The 18,942-nt window shown below is 40.8% G+C and overlaps 2 protein-coding genes across 3 annotated transcripts in view; one reads left to right on the top strand and one right to left on the bottom strand.

The window, feature by feature from the left end:
- The first annotated feature begins 2,805 nt into the window (after positions 1 to 2,805).
- LOC309653567 (cyclin-Y-like protein 1) overlaps positions 2,806 to 18,942 on the top strand; it is a 34,356-nt gene continuing 18,219 nt past the window's right edge. For both annotated transcript variants that reach the window (XM_082478478.1, XM_082478477.1), the window contains exons 1-3: positions 2,806 to 3,066; positions 12,182 to 12,256; positions 14,142 to 14,176. In XM_082478478.1, coding sequence (XP_082334604.1) covers positions 2,841 to 3,066; positions 12,182 to 12,256; positions 14,142 to 14,176 — 336 coding nt within the window. In that variant the 5' untranslated portion in view covers positions 2,806 to 2,840. The remainder of the gene's footprint in view (positions 3,067 to 12,181; positions 12,257 to 14,141; positions 14,177 to 18,942) is intronic.
- Positions 16,820 to 17,515, bottom strand: LOC309653566 (10 kDa heat shock protein, mitochondrial). The gene has a single exon (XM_082478476.1). It carries the CDS (start codon positions 17,425 to 17,427, stop codon positions 17,119 to 17,121), a length of 309 nt encoding a protein of 102 aa, XP_082334602.1. The 5' UTR covers positions 17,428 to 17,515; the 3' UTR covers positions 16,820 to 17,118.

The raw sequence follows: 18,942 nt of genomic DNA, 5'->3' as shown, positions 1-18,942 counted from the left end.
CCTACCCGTGCTGTTTGGTGGGGTTAATGGCAGACTCTGGGAGGGCTCACACCAAGGAGAACTTCCCAGAACCTCGGCTGCCAGTGTCCTTATCCCCACGGTGAAACAGAGCCACCACTCGCCTCTGCAGGAGACCCCCCAACACCAGCAGGTAGGTCTGGTTCAGTCTCCCCCAGGGTCACTGCTCCTTCCCCTGGGTCCCGATGCACACATTACTTTGTATGTGCCCTCCAAGAGTGGGGTCTCTGTTTCCCCCAGTCCTGTCAAAGTCCTGCAATCAATTCCCACTAGGCTTCAAAGTCTGATTCTCTAGGAATTCCTCCTCCCGTAGCCGGACCCCCAGGTTGGGAAGCCTGACGTGGGGCTCAGAACCTTCACTCCAGTGGGTGGACTTCTGTGGTATAAGTGTTCACCAGCCTGTGAGTCACCCACCCAGCAGTTATGGGATTTGATTTTACTCTGATTGCACCCCTCCTACCGTCTCACTGTGGCTTCTCCTCTGTCCTTGGACGTGGGGTATCCTCCTTGGTGAAGTCCAGGGTCTTCCTGTCAATGATTGTCCAGCAGCAAGTTGTGATTCTGGTGCTCTCGCAAGAGGGAGTGAGAGCACGTCCTTCTACTCCGCCATCTTGGTTAATCTAATGTGTTATTTTTGAAAACATAAGTTGGGATATCACAAAATGGACTTAGCCTGCAGAGGCTTACTTTCAACCAGAGAGCTCCATTTCCATGTTCCGCTTAACAGAACCCAAAATGATCTTCCTTCCCAAACCTCTTCCTTTTCCTGCACTATCTAAGAAAAAGTAACCACACTCTACATAGTTCCCTAAGCCAGAACCCTAGCAGCCATTTTTGCTTCTCTTTTCCCCTTCCCGCTCCATATCTAGTCACTGAGCACTTCTATTCTACCTCCCAGATGACCTCAGATCCTTTCCCTCCACTCCAGTCTCTGCCACTGCCTTTAGTTTGAGCCCTCACTCCTCTCTTAGATGAATATAAAGTCTCTTAATGGGTTTTGTTGCTTCCATCAGTCCTACTTATTCTCAAGCGTGACCTCACTACAAACCACCTGATAGTGACTCCTTAACTTCACAACATTCAATGGCTCTCATGTTTCTGGGAAGAAAACCAAGCTCTTTACCCCAGCATCTACTTGGGGTTAATAGATCTAGGTTTGAATTTCAGGTTTAAGTACTTTGCAGCAGTGTGACCTCAGACTGTTGGGCTTTCTAAGCCTTTGTTTTCTCACCGTGCCTGAGGTCACTGAGGGCAGGACTATTTTTCACACACGGGTGCCTGGCATGTAGGAGGGACTAATCAATGTTGAATGAAGGGAAAGTATTTTAAAATCCACATCAAAAAATTGTTCCTCCTTAAAAAAAGAAAATCCTGATACACTATGCCACTTCCAACCAAATTTGACTTCGACCTTTATTTTCTGATGATCACAATAAGGTGCCTTTGGGGATCCACACAATCAGGGATCAAATCCTGGCCACACCCCTGAGCAATCATGTGACCTTGGGAACGTGACTTAGCGTCTGTAAAATCTGTAAAATGAAGGTTTCTGAGGATTTTGTTCCCGAGGGTTAAATGAGTACCTCACTTGGAACGGGGGCGGGCGCATAGTGTTTGCCAAATGTTAACTATCGTTATCATCTTCATCAAATCAAGACCGTGGTACTTCACTTTGTGACTCTCAAGTTTGTATGAGAAAATCGTGCTTTATGCGTTGTTGTTGGCTAAAGTAGGGAAACCTGGAAACTCCTGCCGTGGAAGAGAGCAACAGGCGAGAAAAGCGAGTTGCTGAATCCCAGCGCCTCAGAGGTGGGAGGGGGGAGTTTGGTCCCTAATTTGCTGATGAGGAAGTGGAGGGGTGACGTGTCCTCGAGTCTCATTCAAGACACAGCCACAGCTCTTTATTGAGAGTAGGACCAGGGCCCCGGGGGTTGCTATGGTTAAACTGTAGGCGGAAACTAACACTCTTTGGAAGGCAAGACAGGAGGAGCATTCAGTTATAAAAAACGGTCAAAAATTGGGGTGAAACTAAGTTCGTTGAGCAATACATCAAATGAGTCAACTGTGGACCCAGTGAAAGCGAGTTGCTAACTGAACTGGCATTTTACGAACAGGGGCTTTCTACAGAGCCCACTGACTCAGGACGGCTTCGATTAACAAACTCCCGCGGCGCTTCCCGCAGGACCGGAAAGCTCGGAGCGCGAGAGATGAATGGAAACCAGAGTCTGGGGTGCGCCGCTCGGGGGGCGGGGCAGCCGCGGGCGGGGGCGGGGCATTGTGAGTCACATGCCTGCGCTCTGAGGAGGGCGCGTGGAGGGAACTCTGTTCGTGATTGGTCCGTCGTAACCAGGTAACCGAAGGACACATTCCGGTAGGCAAGGGCCGGCCGGGCTAGCTACTTTCAGTCGGGAGGCGGCAGCGGAAGGAGGAGGAGCTCCGGCTGCGCTCTCTCCCTCAGTGGCTGCGCGTCTCAGCGCTTGTCTGGTTCCCAGCCCTTTTAAATAAGCGGGTCTGGTCACCGCCCTCACAGACTAGTTGGTTCCGGGGAGGCAGCGGCGGGGGTGCGGCCGGGGCCGGACCCCTGCCCGGGGCCCAGCGGCTGGGCAGGGGTGCGGCCGGGGCCGTACCCCTGCCCGGGGCCCCGGCGGCTGGGCGGACAGGAGAGCGGCGGGCGAAGTCGCGTCTGCATGTGCGGCACAGCCCCGGCATAGCCCGGGGCTGCCAGTGCCCGCCGCGCCATTGTTGGGGGAGGGGGCGGCTTCTGTGCTCGGCAGAGTCGGGGGACGAGCGGAGGCGGCGGCGGCGAGGAGTGAAGGCGCCCCATGGGGAACTCGCTGTGTTGTTGCCTGTCCCCCAATGCCAGCCCCAAGTCGGGCCGGCGCAGGGGGTCAGCGGAGCCGGACTGCGAGTCTGAGGTCTACAAGGCGGCGGCCGGGAATGCGGTGGCAGTAGCTCCGGCGGCGGCTACCGTGGAACCCGCCGAGTTGGATTTCGCAGGTGGCGAAGGCCACCACCTGCAGCACATCAGCGACCGGGAGATGCCCGAAGGTAAGAAGCGGCGGGCGCGCCTCGCCCCTCGCGGGGTCGGCGCCGTCTGCTCTCGGGCTTACCTCTGGCCTCCGCCGCCCCCAGGGTCCCCCGGGAGGGAGACGCCGCCTAGGGCTCCTTCTTGCCCGGAGTTGGCTCTCCCAGGGCTGGGCACCGGGGACGAAGGCTGGCTCTGCTTGGCGTCCCCACCCCTTATTCTTTACCAGTCGCGTCCGGCCAGTCTCCTTCCCTCTTCCCTACCCGAATGCCCAATTCTTTCCCCCGTTCCCATTTCCCAGCCCGGCCTGAGACCCTCCAATCCGCGGCCCTTCCTGTTCGTGGTTCTATTTAACATCTCGTGGGACTTAGCAGAGACTTTCTGGTGTAGTCTCTCTTTTCTTAATGCAAACTTAAATACTCTAACTTCGGCGTATCCATCCCGTCTCCCTATCCAGATGGTACCTAAGCGAAGGAACTAGGTAAGGGCCTGATGACAGATTTCTATTCCTTAAGGTAGTTGATACTCGAGACAATTAAGACAAACATTAGAGGATTTGTCATTTAAATTCAAAATAGAGATGGACAGAGTCAGTGTGGTGTTCTTAACTAAAATTCTTTGGATTTTAATGTTTTCAGTCGCCCTGATAGAAGCTACTTTATCCCTTCTAACTATAATTTGAACACGATAGGAAAGAAAATGGTGGGAGAGGGGCTTAAAATAACTGTGAACGGTGTGAAACGTTACTGCCACGGCTGCAGAGAATAGTTGTTGGGTTTTTTTTCTTTACCAAAGGAGACCCCATGGAGTTCTGATTACTTTTAAATTCCCACTTTGACACAAGTATGTCTTCAGTTGCACAGCCTTAACCGACTTCTTTTGCACGTTGCCTGTTCTAAGGGAGGGGTGAGGTGGTTCCTGAGACTGCTGGACAGAAGTTTCAAAGGAGAAAAAACAAATTCAGATTGTAATTTGTAATATAAAGGTTTGGGAGTTAACATACCACATCCATCCTGCAGAAAAATGTCTCCATGGCTCCCTCCTCCTCCGCCCCCCCCCCCAGTAGAATACTATTTAACTTTAGGAATGTTCAGGTAAAAGTTCTGTAGACTAAGTGGCTGGGGGTGGGTGTTGTCGGGGAGGAGAGGAGAGAGAGAAGAGAGGAAATGTTTGATTTTTGCCTCTAGAATTTTGGAAAGGGATGGCTCTAGGTTAAAAAAAAAAAAAATTCTGGGTAGCATAGTGGCACTTTAATAAAGACTGTTCTTTGAAGTATAAAACATTGTATCATAAAGATGTTAAAGCCCCACTGGCCCATTTGTTTCATTTAAATGCCAGAGATTATTTCATTATTTCATAGACGAAATGTCTTACAGCTCTTCTATTTAAATTTTAGTTGGGTTTATTTAATTTCTTTAAAAGTTAGAATAATGAAGCCTGTGGATTCACCCTTATGATGGACGTGGCTTTGTAAGTGGAAAGTACTCCCTTTTCAGAATCGTTAGATATTGTGAAAGAATGAACAAATTATGTGAATTAATTGTAGCTTTAAACACAAAGCATGTAAGTACTTGTGAAAACTGCTCTGCTTGTTGCTATAAGGTAAGCCTCTAAATGATTTTTAAAAACAGTTAGTAGTTGGCTAGTGTAGGATGAGAGACGAAAATTGGACCTTTATAGAATTCTTTTAAGATTTACAATGCATTTTCTTGTGTATTTCACTCGGCCCTTCCATCTACAAATAAGGCCCGTATATATTCTCCCTCTGTTGCCGATGAAGAAGCCAAGACTTAGAGATCTGAAATGACTGTGTAACACAGCTACTGAACAAAAGAGACAGACTTGGGAGGTGGTAGATATGCCAAATTCAGTTCTTGGGATGCTTAAGAAACTGTTTAGAGTGCACCTTATATTTTATTATAATTTATCCATAAGTTAGGCCTATCTCAGCATACTCCAGTTTTGATTATTGCCATTCCAGTTTATTGTACACAACTCAGAAGCAACATTTACCTCTCCATTCTCTGTCTGTACATACATTGCAATGGATATGAATAAAAGTAGAAGTCATGAAATAGCCTAAATTTATCAGTCAGGTAAACACGTTGATATAATTTAAAGAGTTTGTTCTGGTGAAATCCAATTGAAGCCGAGAATGCCCTGGACAGAGGGACATTAGGGGAAGCTGGTAAGCGGGCAGGTAAGGTACTAAGCATTTAGCATACGACTATGTATGATAAGGAAGGAGTGCTAAATCAGGAACTGGAAAAATAGAGTTCATGAGTACAGAATTTACCTTTTTATGTTTAACATGATTGTTAAAATTTCATTTCAATTTGTCTTTTTTGGGGGGGGCATTCGATAAAGTGATAAGAGAAACCTCAATTTCAGCATTTGCCTATTAATTAAGTTTCCATAGAAACAAGGTCAGAACACCAAATATAAAGTACAGGCACATTGGAAGTTTGCTCTTCATGTCTTTATTTCAGACAATTTTGTATCAGTTTCCCTGGAAACTGAGAAATACCTACTCAGATATAAAACATTTTGGCTTTTCTACAGTGAAGAATTATTTGGTTACTTAGAGAAAATCGTACATAAATGATGCTCTGTCTTGTTCTTCAGAAACATTGGAGAAGAACATGATTTCTTCAAGCCATCTCAAAAAAGTAACTCCTAAGAACGTAGTATAGATTTCAGATAGACTCAAAAGAATTTTTTACTACTTTGTCTTTAACAGTATATCTAATATAACTGATGGTAGTGTCATAATAGAAAAGAAGATGCTACGGTCCTATTATCTGATTTTATTTTTATTCATCAACTTTTCATACAGCCTTTATGTTCTGACCTTAGGAGCTTTGCTAATTTTCTGGTGAAAGGTGCTCTCTCAAGTGACCCCTACCTCCCATCCCCCTGAAGAGTGGGTAGGGAAGGAATTGGCAATATGATGTGGAAAAACCTCTGAGCAACAGATCTTTCCTTTTTTTGGTGACAGTATTAATGAACATTTGATGTGAAAGATTGAGAAAACACAGAAAAGTCCTTCACTCACACTCAGAATATCCAGAATTTTTATTAATATTTTGGTGTTGATTCTTCCTGAACCTTTTGTATGCATATAAACATAACATTGTGTTTATTTTACAAAGATGGGATTGTTCTTTATGTGCCACTTTGTAACTTTTTGTTATAAAGAAAAGTAACGACATGAAGCTCCTGTAACCGTGCTGACACCTAGAGAGTGCTCCAGGGTGATGTATTTCCATGCAACTGCGCATAGCTCTACAGCCTGCCTTTTACCAACTGTTTACTGGGCCATCGAATAACCTTGGAGCATAATTCATTTACCCAGCCTTTATGGTTGAGCATCTTTTATAATCCCATTATAATGCTTTAGTCAGGGGACACAGATAAAAACTGATGCATTGTATTGATACTTCTCTATAGCATTCTGATTGTACACTTTGTCTTACGACTTAATTAAATTCATAGGGTGAGTCATTTTGTAGTAAAGGTATTTTAACATTAAATGTTCTTTTTCCAAATTAAAGTTACCATTGATTTTTCACTGAACATTAGATTTCCTCTTTTAGGTTTTCGTGGTTCTTGGTAACCTGTCTTGTGTCTTTGATTCTGAGTAACTAAACTACTACTCTAAGAGATCTGAAATTAACTCTGGTCCTAGGTGACAGACACATCAAAAGACAGCATTAGAAGAAATCTTAGATGATGTGGGAAAATTGGGAAAACCTTAACTGGTTTTGGGTACACTGAAACATGATTATTAGGCACCATTCCAGAGGCAGGACAAACAGTGGTTAGACAAGACAAAACCCGTATCCTAACTCAGGTCCTTACTTTCTAGAGGTGCCTGGGGGCTGACGACACAAGAATAACATCAGGTAGTGAGAACACTAAGAAAGAAAATGAAGGTAATGGGCTGGGGAGGAGGACAGTTTTACAAGGGGTGGTTAAAGACAGCTTCTCTCCTTAAGCGACCCATGAGCAGTCCTAAGAGAGCCGTGTGAGGCTGTGGGAGAAGAGGCTTCTGTGCAGTTCCTAAGAAGGGAATATGCTTGATGCGTGCCAAGGACAGAAAGATGGGTGGCTGCAGCTGAGTGAATGAATGCCAGGAGGAATATGGGGGATTAAGACCTTGTATGCCTAGTGGGCCTTGACCAAAAAATATGAATTTTAGTCTAATTGTAATGGGAAACCATTGAAGGATTATATGCAGGGGAATGATGTTAATTCTTAGAAAAAGGGAAGGGGGGTAGAGAGGGCGGAGGGAGATCAGACCAGCTACTGTGTGAGAATAGACTGTAAGGGTGGAAGGAAGCAGAGAGGGAGACCAGTTAGGAGGCTGGTGCGGTAGCTCAGGTGAGAGCCAACAGTGGCTTGAACAAAAAAGCGATATTAATAAGGGTCTAAAATAGGCTGTAGTATATAGATTGCTCTTGCATTTCATTTGATTCTCACCATGTTCTGAGTTAGGTAGTGTAGGAATTCTTCTCTTAGGTATAAATTGAGTTGTCCAAGGTTTTAAAAATGAGTATTGATAGAGAGTAGGACTGTAAATTCCAAATGCATGGCATATAGGAACAGAATTTATTGTTGACATTATGTGAGCTTCTTTGGAATACTACCTTTTTTCTCAGCCTTTTTTGTTGTTGTTGTTTTAGTGTATTAAAGTAATAAAACTTAAGAGTTAAAACAGTAACACTGCGTAATGTGAAATGAAATGAAGGTAACTTGCAACCCAGAAAGGTTCTTAAAAGTCCAAGAAACTGAGTAAAGTGCTCTTTAGAAATATATAAAGCCAGGTGTACTTACCTATGTGTCACCTCTCAGTCATGATCACTGTAACACTGATTGAGGATTAAAATAAGGCAAAACTGAGAACCAGGGTAGAGGCAGGTACAGAAGCAGTTGGAAACCAGAGCTGGGAAGTTTGGAAGCCAGGATTGTCAGAAGCTAGGAAAGCAGGATCAAGGCTTGGGTGAGCAGTAGCCTGGCAGGTGCAGGAGCCTGCTGTGTACCCGCTGGTGAGGCAGCCCAGCTCAGGGCTGGCTGGCAGGAACTCCCTGACTGCGGTGGAAAGTGTGGACGCAAAGAGATGAAATCATCAGTTTACATGGTAATTGTAAAGATTGTAATGTTTGTATTATGAGCCATAAAACTAATACACTGCACAGTATAGGGATGCTAGGGCAGTTCAGTAAATGCAGTGGTTACCGTTAAGTAAACTGGTGCTCAGCAGTTGGCCCAGAAACTGCTGACATCTCCTGTTTATTTGGAATATATTGAAATCAATATGTCGATATTAATCGCTTTCTGAAATATGCTGCTTCTGTCAGATGCTTTCTTGGTCACTTCCCTCTCCCTCTAATATTTTAACAAGGACAAATCATTTATCGACAGTTTGATAGCATAGTTTTAACACTTTTAGCCTTCAGTAATGCATTTCATTTGTTCTAAGTTGCCTATGTTTTCACACTTTTAACAACTGCAATTGAGATGGATCTTAACAACTGGTAGAATCTTAGATTGGAGGAAAAACAGTACTCAGTGTCGGTGGTGTTTTACAGGTTTCCTCTGAGGAATGTTTACATGAAGATCGAGTTTAATTTTTTTTTAATCATACTTTTTCTACATCGACCTATCATGCTGTCAAATAAGTTGCAATTTAAATTGATAATACAAAAATGATGGGTCTTAAAATACAGTTTTAATCATAACCCCTAATCATGAGCTCAAGAATATTTCTCCTGGGTAAAACATTCTTAGAGGTTTCTAAAGAAATAACTTTCGGAAGAATCCATGTAATTTCCTGAATGCACAGTAATTCCCTGAAGTCTCTAAATTACTGTGTGTGCATGTGGTGGGGAGAGGGATGAGAGGGATGGTGGGTGGTAAAGCTTTGCTTAATAGTTGGCAGTCTTACCTTTGTGATAGTGAAGAGTGTGGTAGGTTTTATCATAGTCTCCTTAGGCTCTTGGGAAGATAGTTCATGGGAAGTGCAGAAATATTGTGTGTATGTATGAGTTTACTGTCTAATGGCTCACATGTCCATTCTATAAGATAGTGATGTGGTATTTTTCATTAGCAAAAAGTGCAAGTTATATAGAAAATTGTTAGTTATATAGGCTATAAACAAAAGATTAATATTTTCTGAAAACCTCATGCAAACTGACAGCAGTAGGGCCCTGGTGTTTACAGTACATTCAAATGATAGGCCAACTCACCAAAGTGGAAATAACACTGATAACTGTGGGAAAATGGTCAAACTGTGTAATCAGAAGAAATACAAATTAGATCTACAGTGAGGTTCCTCATTCATATCAGTAGGAATTTTTTTTTTTTTTTTCAAGTATCCAAAGCAAGGGTAGGAAATCAAAATGTCATGATTGGTAGCATTATACCCTAATGTGCCCCCCACCTTCTTTAGGAAGCAATTTAGCATTGTACATGGAGCCGTGAAAGTGATCTAACCTTTTGGCTTAGTCATTCCACTTCCGAAGATCTTTGCTAAGGAGATAAAACCATTATTTTAAAAAACTATGTACATAAAGATTTTCCTCATAATATTTTAAGAATAGAACTTTGTAAGCACCAATCCCCAGCAATAGGGGATTGGCTAAGTCCAGTATAGGAATAACACTTGATGGGCCAGTGTGTATTCATTAAACAATAAATATGCAACAGTGGGGTGGAGAGCGCTTGTTAGTAACAAGAAGACATAAATTGTACACTAATTAGAGCTTTTTTTAACGTATAAGAAAAGCAACTAAAAGTAACAGTTGTGAATCATTGTGTGTTAATGATTGTGAATGGTTGTGTGTAACTTTTAAACAGAGCATCGTTTTGTCTCATGCAGATTTTTGTTCATGATATTTGATAAAGGAATGAGCAAGTGACTTTTACCTTTCCCCACCTTTAGTGTGATCATCAGTACTGCTGATTAACCAGGTCTCCTTCAGTTGCAAGTTAAAAGAACATCACAGAGTTAAGCACTACTTGACCCAGGAGTTAAATGATCTCCTCAGTTCTGCTCTCCTCTGTTGATGTCTCCTGAAAAGCCTTTCCCCTCATGATAGCAAGGGGAGTGTCCAGCAGCTCAAGACTAGCTAAGGATCCTAGAGTACAGTTCTGCCTTTCTCTTTTCTTGGCAAGCCCCAGGACAGCTGTGATTGATTGGCCGTTCCTGGATCCTGTGCCTACCTTTGAACCCCCTAGGATAGAGTAGGGAGAGTGCCAGCTTTTTTCTGGTCACTTGGGCTAAGTTTACTTTTTTTTTTTTTGCATGTTGTCATTTCTTTTATCCCAGCCTTCTTGACTTTTGTATTTAGATCTGTAGTAGCACATCTTGGTTTGGCGGGTGTGTGTGTGTGTGTGTGTGTGTGTGTGTGTGTGTTAAAGCTTGCTTCTCTTTGATTCTGGCACTTAATTTTCCTGGACTTCCATTGAAAATTGTTAAGTTTTACCATGCCATAGACACTGATAAATAAGACAGCTACTTTGCAAACATTTCTGCTTATTTTTTAGATTCAAATGTAGTCTATTTACTTTCTTTTTGGTATAGGTAAGTAGTCATGAATTCTTTCGGAAGCTATAGGTTAGAGGCAGCTGTGAAAGTCTCTGCCTGCCATTTTGTGTACAGCTGAAATAATTTATTTTCCCATTGTCTTAATTTTTCAAATATGTAGGAGAAAAAAACTTTAAAATAATTGTATGGGTCTTTTACATAAAAATGTTGAATAGAATATTTTCTCCAAAAGCAGCTTGATAAACTTCAAATTCAGTGAAGGAATTTTCATGAAGAACAAAGCAGTTGGTTTAGCTCTGTAAATTACTAGTGCTGGCAATGACATTAAAATGGATGGCTCAGATTCCTGTTAAAACGGGAAGTCCAAAATTACTGTTCGTGCCACATTCTTTCTGGGTGGGAAAAGGGGATTCTAGGTAGATACATTTGTGAAATGCTGGGTTAGACAGAATTCACTACTAGACTAATTAGTTTTTAATATATCAATGTGTGTATTCTTTGGATTCTCTAAGAGGCAGGGATATATTTGTATTTCACTTTGACCATCAAAGCCATCTTTCAAAAACAGATCAGTTATTATGTGGTTTGGGAAATAATTGCCTTAACCATTACTCTTTATCTGAATCTTGGTCCAGTTTCTTAAAAGATTGGTTAAATGGTTTGAGATGGACTTTGCTGAGGAAGTGTCATAGGGCTTTTATGTTTGTTTGTTTGTTTGAAACAACAACCTTACTATCCTGTGTGGTAGCTTGTGCTTGTTTTGTATTTCTGCCTAAATAGAAGACGCTATCCCACCTTGGTGCAAGGTGGGCTACAGGCAGACCCACCTTTTCGTGTAGGTATGGCCAAAATTTTTTTCTAGTAGCCCTATGATCTGCTCCAGAAAGTACTCTTATTGAAGCCCCAAATTAATCATGCAGCGTGGAATGAAGAAGTGAGTTTAGCTTTGGAAATAGAGGGCAAAGTTAAAAATCACTCTCATGGAAGTGTTCCTCTAGATTAGAACATTGAACTTTTATGTAGTCCTCTTAAATCTGCCATGATGAATAGCCCCCAGATAAACCACAGCCAATGAAATGAGTTCATTTGTTGAATGGAGTTAGAATTAGCCATTTGATTGTCTGAAGAACATTTGCCAAAAGCAACTCACTTCGTTTTGGCATATTTGATATATTGAGCTGGTATCTGACAGTAGTTGGCCACAGCATAACTTGCTTCTTGAGACTGTTCCTGGAATGTGCTAGTAATATCAGCTTTAAAAGAGGGTGACTGAATTTTTAATTGATAAATAGGAGGGGAGTCACATATATGATTCATCTAAAAATGGCATAGATTATTTAGGTGCAAGTTAAAGAAGTCTAAGACATAGCCATGGTTTTACTCCACATGTATGGAGAGTTTCTACAATTTTGCTGTTTCCCAATAGAATTTTTATATTGTGCCTTTACTAAAATTGCCTTTTTGTCATTACTAAAAGCTCTTCTCAAGACTATTAATAAGTGGTTTCAATCAATGTGTAGCTATCTTTAAAATCATGTATTTTTCTACTCAACTAAATCACCACACCTTTTTCTCTTCTTCCTATACAGACTTAGCTTTGGAACCAAACCCTTCTGACCACCCAAGGGCAAGCACCATTTTTCCGAGCAAATCTCAAACAGATGGTAAGGCAATGCTTTTTTTTCCCTGAGAAAAAGAGTGAAAACTGTTTTTGTTTTGTGTATTATAGGAGGTATTTAGAAAAACTCTTACAGTGGTTTAAATGTTTCACTTTTTTATGTATTCACTTGTCTTATTTTAATATGTTGATGATACAGTTTCCTTTAGTTGTCAGTGTTTTAGGGAGGAGAACACTTAGACTATCTGTTTATACATTTTGCCACCTCTTTATCAACATAGTCAACTGGCCACATGATTTAGATGTGGTCTATTTCTCCATGCTACTTTGTCCTTTTCCCCTTGCTCCGAAGAGCACATATGTTAAAGACAAATGATAGGGTTTAGGTCACAGTTAGGTTTTCATTTGGTCAAATCAGAAAAATCAGTTGTTATATGTGGGAATTGAGCCTTGTGATTTTGGCCCTGTTTTACACAGTGTTCAACCAGACGAGCCTATCTCACATCCAGATTTATGCTACTCAGAACTTTTAAGCTATTCAAAACTTTCTCATCCTAATGTAGTGCTGTGCCAGGGTAATAAGAGCAACATGCCATATGGGGTTTTCCAGAAGATTATCCTCAGCATGTGAAACTCATATACATTTCCTGTGTCCTCCTTGTTTTAAGATGAGAATCAGAACCGTAGAATTTTTTGCACTCCTGCTTGCCTGCTTGTCTTCCTGAATGTTATGTTAAATCCTAGTTTATTTGCTAAAAAGCCATACGTGACCAAGTTTTTCAGTTGATTACGAGAGCAGGAATACAAGAAGTGAACATTCCATAATATTTAAAGTGATGCAGCACAATAAAAAACGGAGGTTTGGTTTTTTGTTGTTGTTGTTTTGCTTTTGGTTTTTTTCCGTTAGATCACTGGTTTTTATAAAAGGATATAACTCAGGAACAGCCAGATGGAAGAGATGCATAGGGCCAGGCATGGGGACAGGGCACAGAGCTTTGATGCCCTCTGCAAGGGTACTACATGCTCACCAACCTGGAAGCTCCTGGGGTTTCTAACTTGCATTTTTCTAGTGTGTGTACTTGAGCCACTCCTTTCTGGTTAGGATTGCTCTATTTCTCAGTTTCTTCCAGAGCCATGAGCTGCTCACATGTAGAGGGGCTCTGGAGACAGTAAAAGAAAAGCTGTCCCATGCCTGTCTCTCTCTTCAGCCTTAAGGAATCCGTGCCTGTGATGCCTGTCTGGAGTTAAAGGAGGCAATGTGAGCAAGAGTGTGGCCTAAGACCCTCTTCAGGCTTTTATTCTTCTGGCCTTTGTTGGAGCAAAACCGTTTTGTGTGCTGTAGATATGTTCATTTAGGTCAGCACACTCATTTTAAAATTTACGTTTAACATAGGTTACTTTCCAGTTGTGTATTTTTTCAGTAAGGTATTTGAGTAGGTTACCATTAAGTGGTTCAGGATGCTTCCAGAGATCCTGGTGCGTTCGGAGACGAGTGCCTGGCCAGAAACTGGTTCTTAGAGTCGTCATCTGTAGATTGTGGTAATTAAAGTAAGCTGTGTGTAAATGAAGACTGAGAAAATACTCCTGGCTAGTAGTTCAGCTATGCAGCAGGTACATTTTTTTATTAGCTAAGTTTCTCACCTGGCCTGATTTGCTTTGTCCTTTTCTTTTGTAAATGGGGAGTCTTTCATTTGTGCCTAATACAGAATATCTATTAGGTCAAAAAAGTGAAACTAAGTTTTTAGATTTTATTTATAGGACTCATCTTGCTGGGTGATTTAAATTATATATTTTGTTGGAAATTATTTTAAAAAATAGAATGGAATTCTATCTCATTGTGTTATTGGTAATCCATCAGATAATTAGTGACTACTTTTATTTTTCTATGGCATTTGTATCAGAATTCATCAGTTAATTTTTTTTATTCTTAGTGCGGGAAAAGAGGAGGAGCAACCATTTCAACCATGTAAGTAAACAGTTGAAAAGTTAAGAAATTAATAGTTTGAATTAAAAATATGTCTGCCATGATTCCTAAAAATATGATGGATCCAATACTGTTAGCATGGACCTCTTTTTTGTAGATTTTCTAAATCTCTATTTTCCTAATTATCAAATGTATTCAGGAAAGTCTTTGACTTAGTAGTGCCCATTTTTTAAGGGTTCTGACATTTCCGTTAAATTTCACTAATACGGTTGTAGTATAAAGATCTGCCTTAAATTCTTTTGCCTTATTTTTTTGATCTTATTTTTTAACCAAAGTAATAAAAGTATAACAGGTAAGTTAATTTTTAGCACTGTCCATTGACTTCTTGTCATAGCAGGTGAAAGCTGAGCTTCTTCGCTCCACCATGACGTTATTTCCCTCCCTGTGTTCCCTCAACATGTATCAGTTTTTATTAAATCAGAATCAATGTTTACATTACTACGACTCTGCAAATATTGTGCATTGCTGAGCCATATAGTTCTCTGACTGTGCCTCCTCCTTGTACACCCTTCATTCTTTTTCTTAAATATTAATGAAATTGGAGCACTTCTGCACTTCTCTAGGATAACCCAATCCCCCTTTTCCTAGCCAACGTGATCTCACACAGCCAAATGCAGTAAGTAGCTCCCTGCCCGGTCTCCCTGCTTTCACATTCTTCATTTTTTCTGTGGAATTAATTTCCTGACTATATTCACTTGCCTGTTTTCTAACAGCTATTTTTTTCCCCAAATGTTTTAACATTTGTCACATGCCTATGAAAACTATTTTCCGTCTACTAAGCCACATCTGTTCCATTTTTTTCTTGGAGACACTTTGCCCCAATCTTTTGTCTTCCTACTCCCATATAGACTAGTGTTCCCCTAGGCCTGCTCTATGCCTCTTTTCCTGGGATATCTGTGTGAAGTCATCTGGGATCTCACATAACTCTGCTCTCTTATGTTGGATCCCCTATGTCCTAGATTCTGTTTCCCTCTTGTCTTGTTATACTTCCTTGTTTTACTGGAGCACATTTTCCTGGGAAAAGGGCACATGGGCAGAAAGTTTAGAGAGATCTAGCCTCTCTGAAACTCCTTCTATTTGATAAAGTATAGAATTCTCAGTTGAAACTAATTTTTGCCGTTCTAAAGACATTTCCCTCTCATCTTCTCATTTACACTGTTGCTCTTAAACCTGTTGACATTGTATGGTACATTGTACATTACCGATTTTAGTCATTTTCCCCCATCCCTTCCTTCTCGGGAACCTTTTAGTACCTTCCCTCTCCCTGGGATTTTGAAATTTCATAATTTGGTTTGGTATAGACCTTTTTGGTGTGTTTCTTTGATATTCTGTTTTTTTCTTCCAGGTTCCTATTATTCAGATGTTGGAAGTCTTAGACTTACCAGATCGCTAACTTTTTTCCCCTCCTGCTTTGCATTTTGTCTTTTTGTCCTGCTTCCTGGAGATTTCCTTGACTGTGCTCTAATCCTTCTATTGAATATATTGTTTTGTCTACCTTATTTTCAATTTATAGAGTTCTCTTATATCCTGTCATTCTTTTTTTCACTGATGCAATTTCAAGTTTTCATTTGCTCCTGAGTTTTTATCACTCCCATCAATTCCTTCTTCCCGTTTTGTTTTGTTTTTTTTTAAAGCGTCCTTATATTTTATTTTATTTATTTATTTTTTGGCTGCATTGGGTCTTGGTTTCTGCACGTGGGCTTTCTCTGGTTGCGGTGAGCTGGGCCTACTCTTTGTTGGGTGCGTGGGCTTCTCATTGCAGTGGCTTCTCTTGTTGCGGAGCACAGGCTCTAGGGCGTGCGGGCTTCAGTAGTTGCGGCTCATGGGCTCTAGAACGCAGGCTCAGTAGTTGTGGCGCATGGGCTCAGTTGCTCTGTGGTATGTGGGATCTTTCTGGGCCAGGGCTCGAACCCGTGTCCCCTGCATTGGCAGGCGGATTCTTAACCACTGCGCCACCAGGGAAGTCCCATTCCTTCTTCCTGTTTTGATCTCTTACTTGTTGGGGGCTTCCCTCAAACGTGTGATGGTCCTTGGCTGTCTGTTAAGATCTAATTGGAAGCATCACTTGGACAACTCGTTAACTGATGGGCCTCACTGCAAGGATTTGGGGACCACGCCTCTGAACTCTGAGCCTGCCTTGGGTTCTGTAAGACAAACTGGTTTTCTTGTTCCTGTCCTAGTCAGCCTCTGTAGGTACCAAGGTTGTGCTTCCTCTGTTCTGCCATGTCAGTTACCACTCCTTTATCTAGTCTTTTCACCTTTCAAACATTAAAAATCATCTGCTGTTTATCCTGTCTTATGTATAGCTTTTTTAAAAAATGCCTTTAATTCTAATGAGATGATATCTGAAAGAAGGGGGAGAGGAAATAGATTTGTGGTCAGTCTACTCAAACTTAGATTTATTCTTTGAATATAGGTTCTGAGTTTGAAGTTTAATGCAATATAATTAACGATATTAATTCAGACAATATTTTTGATTATACCTATAATTAGAATATTATACTTTTCTACTAAGGCCTTGAGTATGAATTCTATTCAAACCACTCACCCTACCATATTGTCCATTAATGTGCAACATAGATGGAGTATTACAGACTTTTCAGTGAAAGTCATTGATTCTTAATAAACGTATCCAAAACTTGTGAAAAGGGGGAAGAAAAAAGTGAACTTCAGCTTTATTCTCTCTCTTTTTTTTTTTTTTTTTTCATTTATATACTTTTATTTGGGAATGTTTAAATCAATACAGAGAAAACGAAATTTCAGAGACAATGAATATCATTAGTTTGGATATCATTACTTTATTATAAAAGAAACACGGAAATTATTTACAGGATGAAAGATTTCAGAACTTCAGTGGCAGCTTCACGTGATGCCATTGGGGGAACGGGCAGCTTCACGTGATGCCATTTCAATAGTGACTTATTTTAGTCGACATATTTTCCAAGAATGTCACCATCTCTAAATAAGAAATAATCCTTGTCATCTAGAACTACTTTGGTGCCTCCATATTCTGGGAGAAGAACTTTATCTCCAACTTTCACACTAACTGGTTGAATCTCTCCACCCTTTCCTTTAGAGCCTGATCCAACAGCTACTACCATTGCTTGCAATACTTTTCCTTGCGATTTTTCTGGAAGCATAATGCCTCCTTTGGTTACAACTTCGGGTGCACTTCTTTCAACTAATACTCGGTCAAAGAGGGGAAGAAACTTTCTAAATGCCTGTCCTGCCATGACTCGGGTTGCCGCACTTCGTACTCTCGCTCTCTCCAGCTTTATTCTTTTAATGGGTTAAAATCAGAGGCGGTAGGCACAATGGGAGGAGTCATTGGGTGGGGGCAGGATTTCAACAGGTACTTGACCTTTAATGATAAGCTTTGAGGGTTGTTACTTACTAGCCTCCTAGGTATGATTATTTTCTAGTCTTCACCATTAAACCTGCAGTCTACTAAGCAACCTTTCCCCTTATAAAGATTGTAAAAGTCCATGTATTTTGTCCTTAGTGCTGAATGAAGATAAATACTCTTCTTCAGTGACCAATTGAAATAATACCTATGAACATTAAACTGTCAGTAGTGTTTTTTGCTACTTGTTTTTTTTTTTTTTTGTATTTGCATTTTATACCCTTATGTGTGTCAGTGCAGTTTATTGAGGTTGTGAGCCAGCAATGGTAAAGCTTTAATCATAAGGGACAGTTATCTTAAATTTTCAAGCAAGATGAGAGGAAAGTAATCTGCTGGCAGCTAACATATCTAGGCTTTGCTCAGAGGCTTCAATTCTGCCATCCTTTAGTGAACACTAGATGCTGGAAAGTTTGAATAGTTTCAGGAGTAGGCCTGTGGAAGTGTTTCTTTTGTAGGATCGAGCCAGTAGACTGTAAGTTGCTGATACAACTTAAATGAGCCCCCATAGGATTATAGAGCACATCTAATTAAAAATTTTAAATGTTTTAGCAGTAATATTTCCAAAGACAAATCAATATACATTCATAATAGAAAAAAAAGTTTTTAATAGAGGAAAACAGGATAAATAGCACCCAAAGCTCTACCAACTAGTCTATATTTTGGTACATTTCCTTACTATTTTTATTCCCCTCATATATATAGATTTTTGGTCAGCATTGACTTTTATTACGTGTAGTGTATGTCATATTATACCCTAATAGTAGTGACCTTAAAAGATAACCTGCTTCGTTTAGAATCAAAGTATTTGAATGAGTGAATTTTCATTTTTCATGCTGTATCTGTTTTTTGAGATTCTAAAATTACACATTAACCAAATAGCTTAAGGACCATATCAGAGTTTTAGTTTAAAACATTTCTAGCTTGAAGGAGAAATTAGTCTTCCAAATAGTGATACTGTTTCAAATATGTTACATCTAGAACTTTTTGTTAATAAGGAATAAGTGGCTTTGCATAAAGCATCTGAAACAAGCAAAATGGTGTTTTATATATGCCATTTGGATATTTCTGATTATTGGATACTGGCAATTTTTATTTAAATGCTCTGTATTTTAAAAAGCATCAACTAGATTTTCTCCCTGCCTCACCTTTCATGTATTTGTGGAGGACATTGATGGGAGAGTGTGACAGCATGGTGGAAACTATTTTATATTAATAGGAGGAAGGAAGGCTCATCTGAATTAGTAAACAAACAAAAACCAAAACCAAAACCCAGCTTTAAAATTGTTCGTATTCTGTGGTATTAAAGAATGCTACTCTTCCTTCCAGTGGCTTTCAGTGATTGGGA

The sequence above is a fragment of the Balaenoptera physalus genome, assembly GCF_965194825.1.
Source record: "Balaenoptera physalus genome assembly, contig: HAP1_SCAFFOLD_601, whole genome shotgun sequence".
In the NCBI taxonomy this organism is placed as follows: domain Eukaryota; kingdom Metazoa; phylum Chordata; class Mammalia; order Artiodactyla; family Balaenopteridae; genus Balaenoptera; species Balaenoptera physalus.
This window is presented reverse-complemented; position numbering and strand designations above follow the sequence as displayed.